This window comes from Vanellus vanellus (genome assembly GCF_965231255.1).
Source record: "Vanellus vanellus genome assembly, chromosome: 2".
In the NCBI taxonomy this organism is placed as follows: Eukaryota; Metazoa; Chordata; class Aves; order Charadriiformes; family Charadriidae; genus Vanellus; species Vanellus vanellus.
In genome coordinates, this window is record NC_138906.1 from 2,002,191 (window position 1) to 2,018,560 (window position 16,370).

The following is a 16,370-nucleotide window of genomic DNA, read 5'->3' on the forward strand; positions in this document are numbered from 1 at the left end:
ATTAAAAAAACAAGCCGTTTTGAGGCAAGCTGCAACACCTAGGACTCTGAGAAGGGATTGCCGATGGCCTTTGCTAATAACAGGTTTGTGTAAAAATGTCTTTTCCCCCACAAAATGTCCCATCTCCTTTTCCAAACCAGGGAAAGACAGGCTTTTAATTCATGGGTGAAAAAAAAATATAAAAATCAGGCTTATGGCTGAGAATTTCACTTCATCCCCTTCCAGGTTTAACTTTGGGGTGGCATCAGGCTGCCCACCACGGCTGAAATGTAATATTTGTGTACGTAGAAGAGAAATTTTAGGGTTTCCTGTTCTTTCCAAAAGGCTTTCATCTAGAGACTAAATTTAAAGAAAAAAAGGTGGAGGAAAAAAAAAGAGAGAAAAGAAGAAAAGAAGCCAAATGCTTGTGGGGACAGGTTTTTGGGTTCTTTTTGTTTTAATATTTCAGGTCTCCATCCCTCAGTGCCTTGGCCAAAAGGGGCAGATGACACACATATCCTGAAACAGGGCTGTGTGGAAGCACTCTGGATTGGCTCAGCCCTGTCTCCCCATGGCACAGGTCCATGTGGGGCTGTGCCCATGTCACCCCATGGATCAGAGTCCGTGGCAGCTCCTCAGGCTCAGAGATAAGCCTGGGAGGTGGCCAGGGGGAGGTGGCTCTGTCTACATGATCTGTCCTAGGAAGACAGGAGGAGTCTCACCCTAGCTAGCATAAAACTAAATGCTAACATTTAAGGGGAAAAAGAAGGGAATGTGGAGGGTTTTTTTTCACATCAACAGTGGTTCATTATTGCTGAAGAAAGTTTTGAATTTTATCAATTTTTCACCTTTCTGTTTGCTAGGACTTTCCTTTGGACTCTCAACCCTGCTAGCAATCACACATGTACCAGCCACGTGTTCCCACTCTCCAGAAACGCTTGGCACATCTCTTGTTCACCCTGATGCTCCTTAGTCCCTAATTCAACTCTTGAAATGCGGCTTTGACACATATCTAATTAAATTGCACCCGCTTTATTTCAACTGAACAAGATCTTGCCGAACCGTGGTAGCAGATAGCATATTTGAATACTCGACTTGACAGATAATTGCCTGGTCTTTCAGGACATGGGTCAGGGATCAGAAGAAAGTTAAAATCAAGAAAGACAGTGAACATCCCTTCCAGCCTCTGGAAGTCTCTTTCCACTGAACGTCTCCTTCCGGTCTCTACAAGATGGGTGGACATCACTACTCTCCATACTCCCATCAACTCTTTCCTTTTTTTCACAACACGCGGTTCAAGTTTTAGACCTAGTATACTGGTTTTTGTGGCCAGTTCTAGTAGCTGGAGCTACTTTAAGATCAGTCCTTTGGCACAAAGACCAAGACCGCGTTGGTCAGCTTTGTGAGGGTGCAGGTTGGTTGGGAGAACAACGTAACCACTCACCGGCCACTTTGATAGGAACTGCTCTGGAAACTGCTGCCTTTTGGCACTGCACCATGAGGCACATGGCACTGGCTAATAATCATGCAGGCTGAAGAAAAGAAAACTGTGGTTTTAATAAAACTGAAACAGTAAAAACCAACAAAGGGAAAAGGACAATGCTAAGTGGAACAGATGGGAGACCAAGGTCTTCCTGCTTCCAGAGGATGGCGGAACGTGATTCAAGGTACTTTTCTGGGCTGACTGCTTCCTTGGGGAAGAGCTCATGAAGTCCATGCACAGGCAAGATATCACTTTCCAGCCAAAGAACCAGTGCTGGTTTGTGTCTCCATGCTGAATCCAGGCTTGTGCTGGAAGAATGACGCACAGAAACCTGCTCCTCAAAATCTCATTTCTCCTCTTAGGGGCAAGCAGTGGTGCTGGACTCACAGTCCCTCCCATAGTGTGTCTTCACTTGTGTTAACCCATGTAGCCATTTCTAGCCTGCGCATACCAAATAAATGCATTAGGAGTGGGTAGCTGCAAGGTGAAGGAGGGAACGGCAGATATCAGCCCAAAACCAAGGTTTGGTGCTGATCCAAGCTACCTCTCATCTCTTAAGACCCACAGATATCTCTGAAATTTGGATTTTTCCCCTTTTAAAATGTTGTTTGAATGAATATTAGAGGGGAAAAAAAAACAAGTTGCAGTGCTGAACTTCGGAGAAATCAATGAATTTGCGATAAATCAATGCCCTCACTAAACTGAACGGGAATCTGTCAGTTCATACCAGGAAAAGAACTGGCCCATGAAATGCACTCAGCGATGAGAGGGGAAAGAGGGGAAGAGAACCCGGGTGCCCATTGCACTGCAGGAAATTTCAAATGTGTTTTCCTCATTTCAAAACAAAACTGGAGGCTTTAAAGTGAGAGCGATGACGAGAGTTTTGACTTTCAGTCAAGTGGGATTCGTCCAAAGATTTTCATCAGTTTCTGTCCACCTGGATTTGAATCTTTGGAGCCTCACCTTGAATTCCAGGACAAAAGGAAATGTGGTTTGTGGCTTGTGCCCTGGCTGAAGAGTAAGGAGATGAGAATCCAAATTTTGGCTCTGCCACAGACTCTCCTTTGAGATCGGAGGCGAGGCGTTGCATATCCCTCTGCGTCAGCTCCCAAGAATGAGGACAGCAGCCCTACCAAACTTTCACGCCAGCTTACGTGATATTTCTTTCTATCTAAAAAAATAATAATATTAAAAAAGAAATAATCAAGGTGTCCCGAGTTCCCTCACCGCTTCCAAAAACAGAGATCTTTTACCATTATGGAGTTGCGTAAATCACAACACTGGGCTGCAATCGCACCCAGGCAGAGGCAGGATCCAAGCAGCCCTCTGCCAGGTGGTATCTGGCACCTTTTGATGAACAGGGATAGGCTTGGGTCAAGGGTTATGGCAGGACAGGATCTGACAGCACTAAGTGGATGCTTACACCCCTTGATCGGAAGTGGGGCCGCATGGGAGCGAGGAGAGAAGGCAATGGGGGATAAGTCAGCTTGGGTTTTCAAAACATCAGGCATCCAGCAGGTAACTCTCGATGGAGTACTGCTTACACCAACACTTTCCCTTCCTGGCACCGCTCCTCTCCCTGTGATGGCTCTTTTGTTTATGTGGCTGTGTGGTGAACCAGGTCAGGAAGCCGATCCAGCTGAAAAACAAACCTCCTCCAAAAAAAGCTCTTTCTGAGCTTGATCAGTTGTGCCATTGGACCTGCCCACACTTGCATACTGTTTGAAATAGCAAACGAAGTCATGCTTTTGGTGATAAAACTGGCCTCTGTGTACACACACAGGTCCTTAGCACCTCTGCCACCATAACCGAGGTCTGCTCGGTTCTTGTTAGCTGAGCTGTCTTATCAAGGATATAGGCTTATGCTGCCGCCACTCCTTCCCTTTGCCATAGACATGCTCTGTTGGACCAGTTCAAGACATGACATGCAGTTAGGAGTCCATGGGACTCCATCTTCTCTTTGTCTGAAAGAAGAGACATTACTACTTTCTCCTCACACCTTCCATCTGGCTGCCTCCGAGCTGGCAGAAAACCAGTGCTTCATTCAGTCTGGTTCAAATCCAGGTATGAACTTGAAGTGTTGATGAGAGCAGGTTTGCAGGAAGAGGTCCTCAGAAGGCTCCTTGGAGAAGCAGAGGCTGTCTGCAGAAGTGCAGACCCCTAATTCTCATGGCTTAGAGAGCCACAAGAGGGAAGTATCCCCGAGTGCCCATAGCAATGGATGTGCCTCTCAAAGCCCATCCACAAGCTGTAACATTGAACGTTGAGGGGTGCAGGACAAAACCCCAAAATGACACTGGCTCTAGAAGCCATCATGAGGCCATCATGAGATCCAGCTCTTGCACCAGTGCTTTTATCATAGAATGGTTTAGGCTGGAAGGAACCTTAAAAATAATCTTTTTAGTACTTTCAGACATAGTGAAGCAGAACTAATGGAAGAGATTTCAGTCTCCTTTTTCACCTTTGACACACGAGGCAGTAAAACATTGTTTCTGGGAAGCAATACTATAGATTTAGATTCCTTTAAGCAGAGCTGAATGTGAATCTTTTCCCTCACCACAAACAACTATGTAAGAAAGGCTGAAGAAGTCATCCTTTGATGACTGTATGATGTGCTTTCCTTACAATCTCCCCAAAACTGCTGCCTTATTGGCGGCTTGTCCTTTTTCCTTCTTTGGAATTACAAACCAAGCACAGATTTCAACACAGGAGATAACTGGAAACAAGAAAAAGAGAGAGGCAACACACAAAGTTCCTCTTCTTTTCCAAAGTAAAAGACAGATGAATTACCCAGACCTCCCCTTCGTGTCCAGCTCTGCACCTGCTGTGTTGTAGTTAGGGCCTCACCAATCTTTGATAACTGAGCCTTGAAGTCTACAGGGAGGAAACAATCCCCCCAAGGAGCCTCAATGCTGTTGGTTTGTAATCCTAAATCCCCTCAGCAGGACTAATCATATAAAAGTTCATTGGAAGCGACTTCGGAACTTCTCTTGTCCAACTTTCAGCCTTCAAAACCAGCTTGAGGTCAGGTCAGTCATGGATTTGTCTGCCCAACTCTTGAAAACCTCTGAAGATGGAGGTCTCACCACATGTTCAGGTAAGCTACCTTAGTGCTAGGCTACCCTCCTAGGCATCACAGCATCATCATCAGTAGCCATATCATACCACAGCGTAAGCGTTACACGGTCCATCTAAATCAGCAATCCTAGGTTTAATCTGTGATCAACATCTGGAGACAGGTGGGAGACAGATGCCAACCCAGAAGATGCTCTTCTCTGTCCACCAACTCTAGAAGGAGCTCAGATGTTCAAGGCCGTCAGTAATCCACCTCTGCTGCACATGACTATCACCACCATTGTGACAACCTTGGCTCAAATTCATAATGGTCCCAATGACCATGACTTTTGCTTTACCGGTGACTTCTTCAGCTGAAGTTCACTGTGCCACTGTTACATCAGGTGAAACCATACTCCCTCACGCCCTTTTGCAAGGCAGATCTTTTGACCTTGAACTCCTCCAGGATGCCACGGAGTAGCTCTGCTGTATTACAGACAGAGGGCAGATTGCGCAATCTTTCCAAGGTCTCATGGATAATTCTTATGGCCATTTATCAACCACATGGGGACAGGTTCTCCCATTTAGAAGACTTCCAGAAACTAAATATAACACAGGTAAATTGAACCAGAAGTGCATGCTGCCTCCTGCATCACATACCTTGAGCCGGGGCCGATTTGTTTCTTTTTGGGGTCACTTTCATTGTTGTTGTGGTTTTTTTTTGTTTTGGTTTCTTGTTAGTTTTTTTTTTTTTAAATATATTTTAAAGGGGATAGACTGTGCCTGTTCCCTTTTGTGCCTGTTTCCCTTTGAAAACCAGCCAGATCAATAAATCATTTCAGGCCAAGGGGTGTGCTGCTCCCTGCGATCTGCAAACATGCTTCTCAGCGGGACTTGACCCACCTCCAATAAAATAAGTCTGTTCTAGGCTGGCAGAAGCAGCCTTCGGAGTGGGACCTATTCATCACACTGCTGAAAAGAGAAATAAAATCCAGGGGTAGAGGGGAGCATCTGTCGGTCCCGTCTGGAGTCCCTTGGGTCCCCAGTGGTGGATTTGGCCTAAACCATGACAAGCCTCCATCCTGGCTTTCAGGAGGGACTAGGAGATGTCAAGATAGCAAGAACATCCCCCTGCACTCGGCACTGGTGAGGTCCCACCTCAAGTACTGCCTTCAGTTTTGGGCCCCTCACTACAAGAAGGACATTGAGGTGTTGGAGCGTGTCCAGAGAAGGGCTACAAAGCTGGTGAGGGGTCTGGAGGACAAATCTTATGAGGAATGACTGAGGGAACTGGGGTGGTTTAGCCTGGAGAAGAGGAGGCTGAGGGGAGACCTTACCACCCTCTACAACTACCTGAAAGGAGATTGTAGAGAGGTGGGGGATGACCTCTTCTCCCTGGTGTCAAGTGATAGGATGAGAGGAAATGGGTTCAAGTTATGCCAGGGGAGGTTTAGATTGAATATTAGGAAACACTTTTTCACTGAAAGGGTTATTAAATATTGGAATAGGCTGCCCAGGGAGGTGGTGGATTCACCATCCCTGGAGGTGTTTAAAAAAAGGGTAGATGTGGTACTTAGGGATGTGGTTTAGAAGTGTTTTTTGTCAGGGCAGGTTAATGGTTGGACTTGATGATCTTAAAGGTCCCTTCCAACCTCAGCAATTCTATGATTCTATGACAAACAAATGCATCGTGAAGGACAACTCTGTCCTACACCACTAAAAAGCCAAAGACAAGAGAGATAGGGGACCTGGCAGAGTGGTAACACAACCCAAGTCCTCCATGGCAGTTAGAAGACTCCTCTGTGGCAGTTAGAAGACTACACCTGCCACCATACTCTGAGTGACATCACAGGAGACAGCCTGAAGTCTTGGGATGGCCACCCAGGATTTATATTGCTCCAAGTCACAACCATTTCACCCTCAAAAATATAGTCTGCGAGTGGGGGCTGGTGCATCTTAATTGTGAAGATCATGTTCCCTTCCCAGGCTTTTTCTTTTGGGTCTGCAATGAGGGGAGAGGCAGTGGGATGAGGTCCTCCATCTGGATAAGAAGGGCACAGACCCGTATGTCCTTGGGTGATTAGCAGAAATAGAAACCAGGCCTCAGTCTGCGTATCATCAAAGGAGGAAAAGACTGGACCTAACCACTTTTCACCCTGGGCTCTGAAGCCTCTGTGCAAAAACTAAGCTTCTGAGCCTTAGCCAAGCAATTAATTGCATTAAAGCTAACACAGTGCAGATTACAGCCTTTTGTTCTGGTACCCATCACCCCACAAGAGGATCTAAAACTACGCATCTCCTTTGACTCCTGCAGAATGAAGGAGCAGACACACTGCAAAACGAAGATTAAGTTAGTCTGTTCACAAATACCCCATAACATTATCATTTCGTGTGTCCAAGGGCATCTGTAGTCTAAAAATCTGTGGATGGCAACTCTTCTGCAAAACGAGAAGATCTTTTCCAAACTGCAAAATCCTCCAGCTGCGCCCATCGACTCTTTAGACCATCTCATAGATGGACTGGCAACTCGCTGCCTGGTTTATGAAGTGCTAGAGGGAATTTCTGGGGTGTTACAGAGGTGCTGCCACTGGAGATTCCTTCACAACATCTTAAGAAAATATTTCTTGGGAAAGGTTAAATTGGAATTCACTTGGCCTTTGGATTAGTGGACCTCTTGCAGATTAATTTGATGTAAATACCTATTGCTAATGATTGCCTTGAGTCTTTAAAGCCTTCAATATACTGCTGTGAGTACTGACATCGAGATGATTTGTCCTCTTTGCTGTAGTATTTGGGACCGGACAGATTTGTTATAGATGGAGCAGTGAGTCTGAGTTTTATTGCCCGAGCAGCTCAGAATAGCTTTTTCCAAAGCCAAGACTTGGGTCCATGAGATAGCTAAACACCAATGAATTGGATTTCTTTCTGTTCCAGTCAAGGACAGAACTAATGCTGGCCTCAGTCGCAGAATCAAGTCTCAAAACAGGACCGAGGGCATGTTTGCAAAGACCTGTGGTTCGGTGCCTTTGCTCTATCAAACTGACCCTGGTAAAGAGGAAGAAGCCTGCTTGTCAGTCATAAGCATCTCCCCAGCCCTACCAACACTGCTGCTGACAATTAAGGAGAGACATCAATACTAAATGCTGTCAGTCTCATAGAGAAGAGTTCGAAAATAGGGTGCGAGAGCAAGACCAGCTGGTTGATATCACCAGATCCCAAGGTAGGCAGGTGGTCTGTAGTACAACAGAAGGAAATGACTTTGCACATATGTTTTTTAATGAGGTGTTAATTGGGCATTGGGTGAACAGGACAAAGAAGCAACAGAGGATGTGGCTTGAGGTTTTGGCTGACGTAGAGCCGGAGGCCTGGAATAAAATGAAAGCTGGGCTTTTATGGCCCATTGCTGTCATTTCCAGCAGGAGAGGGGTGCCAGGTGGGCAGGCAGCTCTGCTCTAAACTCACAGCTGGCTTTGGGGACCTTTCGCCAGGTGATGTCACCAGGTACTCCCAAAGTGTTGGCTGTGGGGAGAGAGATCTCTGACATGCAACAGTGAAGGTGGGAAGTGTTGTGGCTTGTCCCCTTCTCTCAGGCAATAGAGGGAGATGGGACAGGACGCCCACCCAGGACTAGCTGGGTGAGTGCAGGGTGCTTCAGCATACGGCCCCAGCGCCAATAATTAACACATGTGAAATTGATGAAAGAAACCAGTGGGGGATGATTACTTTTCTACCCACATAAGAGAGCTTTCTCCCTTCCTTCTCCCTCCAGCCCTACATCTGGCAGTGATTTTGCAGCCCAAAATAGAAAGGAAGTGGAAGAAAGAGGTTTAGCTAAGCTTGGGCCCATTTAGGGAGAATACAGAGAGAGTATGTCAGAGAAGGGGTGTTGGAAGGATGCTTTGTTTCCCATACTGCAAAGGATCTTGGGAGAACTGATGGTTGATGCTCTATCTCCCATGCTTTGCCTAGGTTTTGGGTAAAGTGATGAGGACTGTAAACCCACGACCATGACTCTTGTATCCTCCCGACACCTGGCATCTGGTGCTCTGGAGCAAGAGAAAGAGGCTGTGACAACTTTGTTTTCCAACACCCTGTGCTGCAAGACCTTCCCCACATCCGAACCTGAGAAAGCAGTCTGTTGGGCCGTCTTCAGCTGCCTCCCTCACACACTCTGAGCACAGGGCTGAGGGGAAGGGCTGGGGTTGAACACAGAGGGGTCCAGCCCCAGCCATGCAGTCTGGGGTTGCTGTGGGAACACTCACCATACACCTTGGGCACCTTGGCTTTCAGGTGTCGTTCGCACTTAGCCTTGGCTTTTAGCAGTAGGAAGATCTGCTCCTCTTTGGTGATGACATCATCAGCATCCACCTGCAGTGATGGGGAGAAATGAGGTTAAACCTCAGCAGGGTAAGAGCAGCAGGACACAGGCTTCCTAGGTAATGCAGATGATCTGAATGCAAAATCTCCTTTGCATCAGCAGTTTGCTCCACCAGCCTCGCTCTGTGTGTCTCGGCTCGCTCAGCAATTAGTGTCCCAAGCAACACCTCTTACAAGATGCCACATGAAATTGTCTGCGTATGTGGCAAAGGAAGCACACGCTGCAGTTGCTCACATCATACACACGCGCACACAGGAAGGCAACAATTTCTGGGGCGGCGTGCCCCAGCTTGCAGGCACACCACTAGGAAAAAAACACCCCAGTAAATAATATTGGCATGGTATTTTTAAAAACTGGTCCCTTTAGTATGTAGAAACATAGGTAAGTATAATGCTTGGGAAATGGCAAAGCAACGTTGTGTTTCCTGACACTGTTCTCTTAGATAATACTGCCAGGAGTTAAAAGTACCGAGGACTACTCTCCCTTCAGGAATCGCAACCTGCCGTCATCAATGAACTGCTATTTCCACCTCTGCACGCAGACCTTTGGCCACAGGGCACGAGGCTCTATCAGCATCCTACCTAAATCCAGGAACATGTGCCTTAGGCAGGGCTGTGAGCTGACAGCATCTGCCCCCCAAAGAATGAAGACTCAGGGGAAAAAAGTCTGCGAGCATCATCCTGGGAAGATTAGACCTCTCCTCCTGTAAGGTGTCCAGAGGTCATAGAATGGTTTAGGTTGGAAGGGACCTTGAAGATCATTGAGTTCCGCCCCACCTGCCCTGGCCAGGGACACCTCCCACCAGTCCAGGTTGCTCCAAGCCCCATCCTACCTGACCTTGACCACCTCCAGGAATGGGGCAGCCACAGCCTGGTTGTTACAGCATACAGAGCTTTGATCTAATGTAATACAGCTGCTTTAATTTTCTGATGTGCCTCTTGGTTACTCAGTTTGTGGGTCCTGCTCAGGCATCCAGGACCAGTCTCACTGGCAGATAAAGTCAGATTAGGAGGGACTTTCTCCCAGGTCACTTTGGCAGGAGTGGATGGAAATTTCAGATGCTGCCTTTGTCCTTTCCTGTTTCTCCCTCCCCCCTCCCCCCAAAAGTACAGTATACTCAGCCTTCTCCTACATTTCTTTTCTACTCCAGATTTGAATGGGTGATGCAGATCATACCCTCTAGGTGTTTTGTGATTTACCGCATAGAAGGGGGTGAGGAAAGTTGTGGACTTTGACCATCTACTGGAAAGCATCCCTTGCAGGCTCTGACCTGCAGGATCTGACCACCCTTGTGAAACCTTTGAGGTTTGGGTCCATCCCTGGTACTCTGTCACTTATGGCAGAAGAGTCCCTGGGAGGTCAGGGCTGGGAGATCCACTAGATCACCCCAAAGCTGGTTCAAAGTACAGAACAGCCACATACAACACATGATAGGGCTCCTCAATGGAAGGTATTTGTAAAGCAGTAGCCTGAAATAATTAAGTGATGTAGTAAGTTGGGATAAATCACTGCTCTTCTCATTGCCTCTGTTTCCCCAACATTTGTCTGTCTTGATTAATCAGACTATAAATGCCACGAGAGCAGATGTTCCCTCTCTCTGGATACGTGCAGAACTTTGTACTCACTCATAAAAGCCTAATGTAAGCAAGAATATCGATATGGTTTTATACAAAGCAACATCCTTTTTATTTTTAACTTCCATTGGCTGTGCTGGTGAGACCAGGCACTGTAAATCTCTAGTGCAAAACCTCGGGATACTGGATGGATGGAGCAGCTCTAAACATTAATGCGTTGTACAGGCAGGCAAAAGAAGGAATAGGAAACCTTGTGAAGCCGGTAGTGCTCTGCGGATGAGAGGGAAACCTGCCGATAGGTCGTAGAGTCTACCTACGGAGGTGGCTGCTCATTTCAACCCCTCAGAAGCACAGACTGAAAGGGGGTTATGACATTTCATTGTACTCCCCAAAAGCGCTGTTATTTGGGATTAAGGTTCCATCACTCATTTTAAGTCAATTCACTTTGGGAAGCAAGTGAGGTAAGCCAGCTGAAGGCCAATCAGTTCTCGAGCAAGACGTACTACAAATGACATAATGAGGGTTAGTGAAACCCAGCTTACAAGTAAACTCAGATTCAATTTCCCAGTGGAGAGGAACGGTGGATGTTTGAGCAGCTGGTGCGGTAATGGACACACAGATGGATAGCTAGATCTGATAAGGGGATTCTGAGTAAAACAGAAGTTAGTTTTTCATGTCCTTGGAAAAAATCCACGCTAAAAATCCTTCAGAAGTGGGAGCTGGTTTCAAAACCGCATTAACGTTAATGCAAAACAAAGCCACCCCTTTCCAGATGTTCGGCCTGTCTGCATTTAAGGCAACATCCCGCTTTTCAACTCTTTCATTGGAAACACAAAACCTCTGGGTCAAATCCTGCTGTCATTTATATCTGCGCAAACCCCGAGTGATCCCACCAGAGCTGGAGGAGTTAGTCTGGATTTACAGTGGCTGGAGTAGAACCTGACCTCAGGCATTTCAAATGATTCATCCCTCGCACGCTTAGTCCTTCAAGCTCCTTTGGCCGTGCTCTGAGAGTAGGGCAGCTCCCAGCCAGAGGGACGTATGCTCTCCAGGCCAGGCACAGAAAATAAAATATACTTCCCCGAAAGCGAGATTAGGCACCGAGCGCTGTGCCCAGAGCCGGGCAGAATGTCTGGGGCAGAGCTCTGAACTCAACACAGGTTTTCAGCTTTCCTGAGCTCTGGTTACCACTCTGAAATTTCCCAAAAAAAAAAAAAAAAAAAAAAAAAAAAAAAGAGAGAGAAAACTCCCCATTCTCTCCCAACCTGGTATAAATGCTGAGAGATACATTGAAGACATGTATTTCTGTGTTTCTTCTTGGTCAAGGAGGCTGAAACATATATTTAAACACATATATGAATAAGAACAGAGATTTTTACTAAATCCTGTGACTTCAAGGTGACACCTATTCTCAAGGGACTTGCAGGAAAATCATGCAGTCCGGCAATGCTGCTCCTTTGCTGATGAATAACTCACATTAAACACCGAAGAAGCAAAACCGGGCTGATAGCTGGTGGCTCTGAACTTGTCATCGCCTCCTGTCCCAACCGCACTTTCCATCCCATGTCATCCCCGTGCTGAGACATTTCAGTGTGTCTGCAAGGCTGAAAGCTCTCCAGGGACAGAGAACTGAGCGGTATGCTGTCCGCTCAGACGCTGAAATGGCTCAGCCTTGGGTTCAAGGACAGCAGGTAGGACAGGGCAGATACCCACAGCTGGAAACCTTTGGACCTGTCAGCTGCTGGAGCACTTTTAACTGTTCAATACCACTTCTTCCTGTGCATCTGATTTTCCTGCTCTGGATCTTCTGATCTTAAGGCAATGCTGCTCTACTTGTAGAATCATAGAATCATTTAGGTTGGAAGGCACCTTTAAGATCATCGAGTCCAACCATCAACCCAGCATTGCCAAAAACCGCCACTAACCCATGTCCTTCAGCACCACGTCTACTCATATTTTAAATACCCCCCAGGATGGTGACTCCACCACTGCCCCGGGCAGCTTGTGCCAGTGCTTCACAACCCCTTCACCAATCTGAACGTTCCCTGGTGCAACTTAAGGCTGTTTCCTCTTGTCCCATTGCTTGTTACTTGGGAGAAGAGACCTTTCCATCCTGGCTGTCAAAGGTTAAAAGAAATCCACAGGAACATTTGCTTTGCAACATAGCTGCACTCATGATATTAGACACACTTGGATCTGGCTTGACACAACTGTCTTCGACAAACCATCTCGGACACCTGATCCAAAAATACTGGTGGGACGACCTTGCTAAAAATCCTTAGTAGTTGCATATGCCAGCTTTTCAGAATCTGAATATCCCTAGGCAGAAAAATAAGTGGCTTCATTTTCAGAAGTGCTGAGGTACGGGCTGCAGGAGTTCAAAACAGGTGGGAGCCACTGCTGGTAAAGTAGTCACTGCTTCAGAGTGGATTTGGATCCCTTGGGATGGGAGAGTTATGGGGCTGGAGATACTGGTATGAGAGGTGTCTGGAAGATACCAGGTGGTGCAGAGAAAGGGGGCTAATTAGTCAGACTTTTGCAAAGTTTGAGACCTGGGAGGCACAAGATGAAGAGAACAAGGTCTAAAAGAAACAGGTCAAAGCCTGTAAGCAAATCATAGAATGGTTTAGGTTGGAAAGGACCTTGAAGATCATGGAGTTCCCACCCCCCTGCCATAGGCAGGGACACCTCCCACTAGACCACGTTGCCCAAGGCGGCGTCCAGCCTGGCCTTGAACACCTCCACGGATGGGGCCTCAGCAACCTCTCTGGGCAACCTGTTCCAGTGCCGCACCACCCTCAAAGCGAAAAACTTCTTCCTAATGTTCAATCTGAACCTGCCCTCTTCAATGCCCAAATCACATTAGCGGATTCAAAATGGGATCAGGCAAATTAATAAAGAACAAATCCATCAGCAGCTGTTAAACACTGTGGCCTGGGTGCACGTTTCTGATGCAGGAAGGTCTTAAACTGCTGATCACCAAAAGCTGGAAAGCAACAACCAGAAGAGCTGCCTCTTTCTATAAGCATCCCAAACTGTCAGCTCCAGAGGGTGGCCTGTTAGGGCAGATGATTGACTGCATAAGGCTATTTTCATATATATCTATAGGCCCTCTATTTTTCTAAGGCCACGGAAACCTTGTGCCCTGCTGAGCACCCGGGAATATACACGTACATTCAGGGTATGGTCCAGTTTGACATGCCCAACACAATCTGCTCTGTGTATTCTCCTCACTTGCTGTTCAGGGCCCCAAAAAATGTAGGTCTGAGGTGCAAGAAGCGCTTCATCCAAGTGGGCGCTACAGCAACAACTCACCAAGGTTTGCATATTCAACATTTCACTCATCTTTTCCCCAGGACCTCTGCTACCAGCCCACCCATTTGCAGCCCAAAACTTCTCATCCTGAAGATGCTCATTAGCCAACAGAAAGGAACAAACACCATAATACCTGCCTCACTGGCCAACCGGGGACATCCAGGATGAGACTGCCCATCTGAGGTATTCACCCAGAGTTCCCCTTATAGCCACTGAGCATTTAGCTACACAGATCAGCTGAAATTCATTCCATCCTCAAGCCACCACCTAAAATAAATCAGATCAGCTGTGGAGATATATTTCTCCCCCCCCCCCCCCCCCCCCCCCCCCTTTTTTTTTTTCTTTGGGGCAGCTGGTGACTGCAGTAATTGGTCACGTTAGTGGCACTGAGATGATGTGGAGTTTAGGAGCTGAGCTTTTGCTGGTGTGAGCTCTGGGGACAAGACAAGCATCTGAGGGAAGTCAGAAATAGTGTCCCAGACAGGTACCTCTCCCAAATCCAACTGTTTGGAAGCATGAGGTCATGGTGCCCCTGCAGAAGTTAATCACTCTAAAAGGGCTGACGGCAAATCCCTTTTCATGAACCCTCCTTAACTTGCTTCAGCATAAATTCCAGCACTGAGCTCACTTGGCATCCGATTTATGCGAGCGCAAGGGATGCAGACGGGCTGGGCACTGCACGGGCGGGCGCAGAAGGACAGCTTTGCCCTTCACTCCTGCTGTGACCGACCAGGTGCAGCTGGAAGGGATGGGGGTTCCTCCTTGGTCTCCCCACTTCTGCAATCAAAACCCATCTGCTACTTTTTCTCAATGTTTATCACCTCTTGGACTCCCAGTACTCTTTCGGTTTGGTTTGGTTTGGTTTGGTTTGGTTTGGTTTGGTTTTCCAGAAAAATAAAATTTCTCGTGGGGAAAAGATCTAGGAATGGTTGTTTGGGTTTTTTTTTTCACTCCCTTGTTCAAAGAAAGCAGAAATGCAGAGCAGGAGGCAGGCCAAGCAAGGAAGGGTGAAAAGACAATGCTGTCCAGACAGAGACTGTTAAATCAGTTTTGGTTCAGCTTTTTTTTTTTTTTTTTTTGCCTTTCCCTTGCCCCCAGAGGAGGCCATGGGGTAATTATGATAATGTTCTCTGGTATTTCCATTTCATTGGCTGATCTCCCAGCCACTAAAGTAAACCCCAAATCTCAACGGGGAGGTCATATTCATCCTTGTTTATGGGTCTCATTTTCAGAAATAACACTATCCTTTTTGTGAAACTTCCCTGGCAGCAGCTCAAAAAATTGCTAAAGGCAAACAGATTCCTTGGTCGGGGTTGAGAGCATCACAGCTGCTCGATGGGCCCAAGGCAAGGGGGCTGCTGGTCATCACCATCTTGGACAGCACTGGACCAGGTAATCACTGGTGTGAAGCAGAAAGGGGGTGCGGGCAGGAGGGGGGCTCGGGAGAAAGATGGGGAGAAAGTATATGTGAAAATGAAAGCATCAATGGTGGTGATACGGAGGGAAAAGGGATGTGGGTCCCAAGGGTGTGGGGAACAGGGTGGGACATAGGTGGAGCTGGCCCCAAAACAGCCCTGCTGATTTTGGTGATCACCTCTGGAAGGGTGATCGTAGCGCTGTCTTTTTGTGAGGAGTGAACCAGATGGACTGAGGTGGGATGGGGATGCAGAAATCAAGTTACTCGGCTTTGGGGAGCGTGACAGAACTTTTTGAAAGTTTTCCTTTAATGGCGCCTTAGGAGAGCTGGTGAAAGGTCTAACTGAACCACTGAACCACCAAACCAAGCAATGTAAGGTCATGAACCAAGTCCTTTTTCTGTAACAGAGACTGCAATTGAGCTGAGGGCATGAGTGGGAAGGAAATGAAATTAGACCTTCATTCCAGCCTTGCTGATGGAGAACACCTCTGCTAAACTCTGTCAGGCTGAAGATAGCTGTTAGGATTAGGAGATTAATCTAACTAAACCTAATCTAACTAGATCTAACTGAGTCTAATCTGAGGCCAGACCTGCAGCTGCCACAGATGAGCATACCTCTACTGATGTCAGAGCATCTGGCTGGGTTGAGGGCAATGGGTTGTTGATGTCAGGCACGCAGACAGGAGTGGGTGGCACAACTAAATAATGCCACAAAACAGGGATTCAGCTGCTTTCGGTAGGGCTGATGTAGCCTTCACCATGGGCTGAGCCAAAACTGGGTCATTTGGGAGCTCGTGGTGATGGGGAATTGCTCAGAAGCAGAAAAAGGTGGCAAGGTGGAGGAGGTTGGGAACACGAGGCATTGCATGAGGTTGGTCAGTGGTGGGGTGGCAATGTGGCATGGTGAAGAACTGAGATCCTGACTCCTGTTTTTTATAAACAGAATTACCTTCCTTTAGATGAGAGAGAACGGATTCTCTTGGTTATTTTGTGATTGGGTTGAGATATGGAGTTTGTCTTCTCTGTTTTCCTACGCTTCTGCAAGTGAGTGTTTGTACAAGCCCCGCGTCTCCTGGCCTCTGGGCCCTGCTGGTTTACTCAGGTCCAGATGAACCCTGGCAAGTATGGAAGGACCAGGGATTTGTATGTGCTGTCTTGGACAGAACGTAC

The 16,370-nt window shown here is 47.1% G+C and overlaps 1 protein-coding gene across 1 annotated transcript in view; it reads right to left on the bottom strand.

The window, feature by feature from the left end:
* PTH1R (parathyroid hormone 1 receptor) overlaps window positions 1–16,370 on the bottom strand; it is a gene marked incomplete at both ends in the record, with an annotated part of 131,802 nt that overhangs the window by 50,105 nt on the left and 65,327 nt on the right. Inside the window, one exon of the mRNA XM_082479111.1 lies at window positions 8,779–8,884. Within this exon, the coding sequence (XP_082335237.1) occupies window positions 8,779–8,884 (106 nt within the window). The remainder of the gene's footprint in view (window positions 1–8,778; window positions 8,885–16,370) is intronic.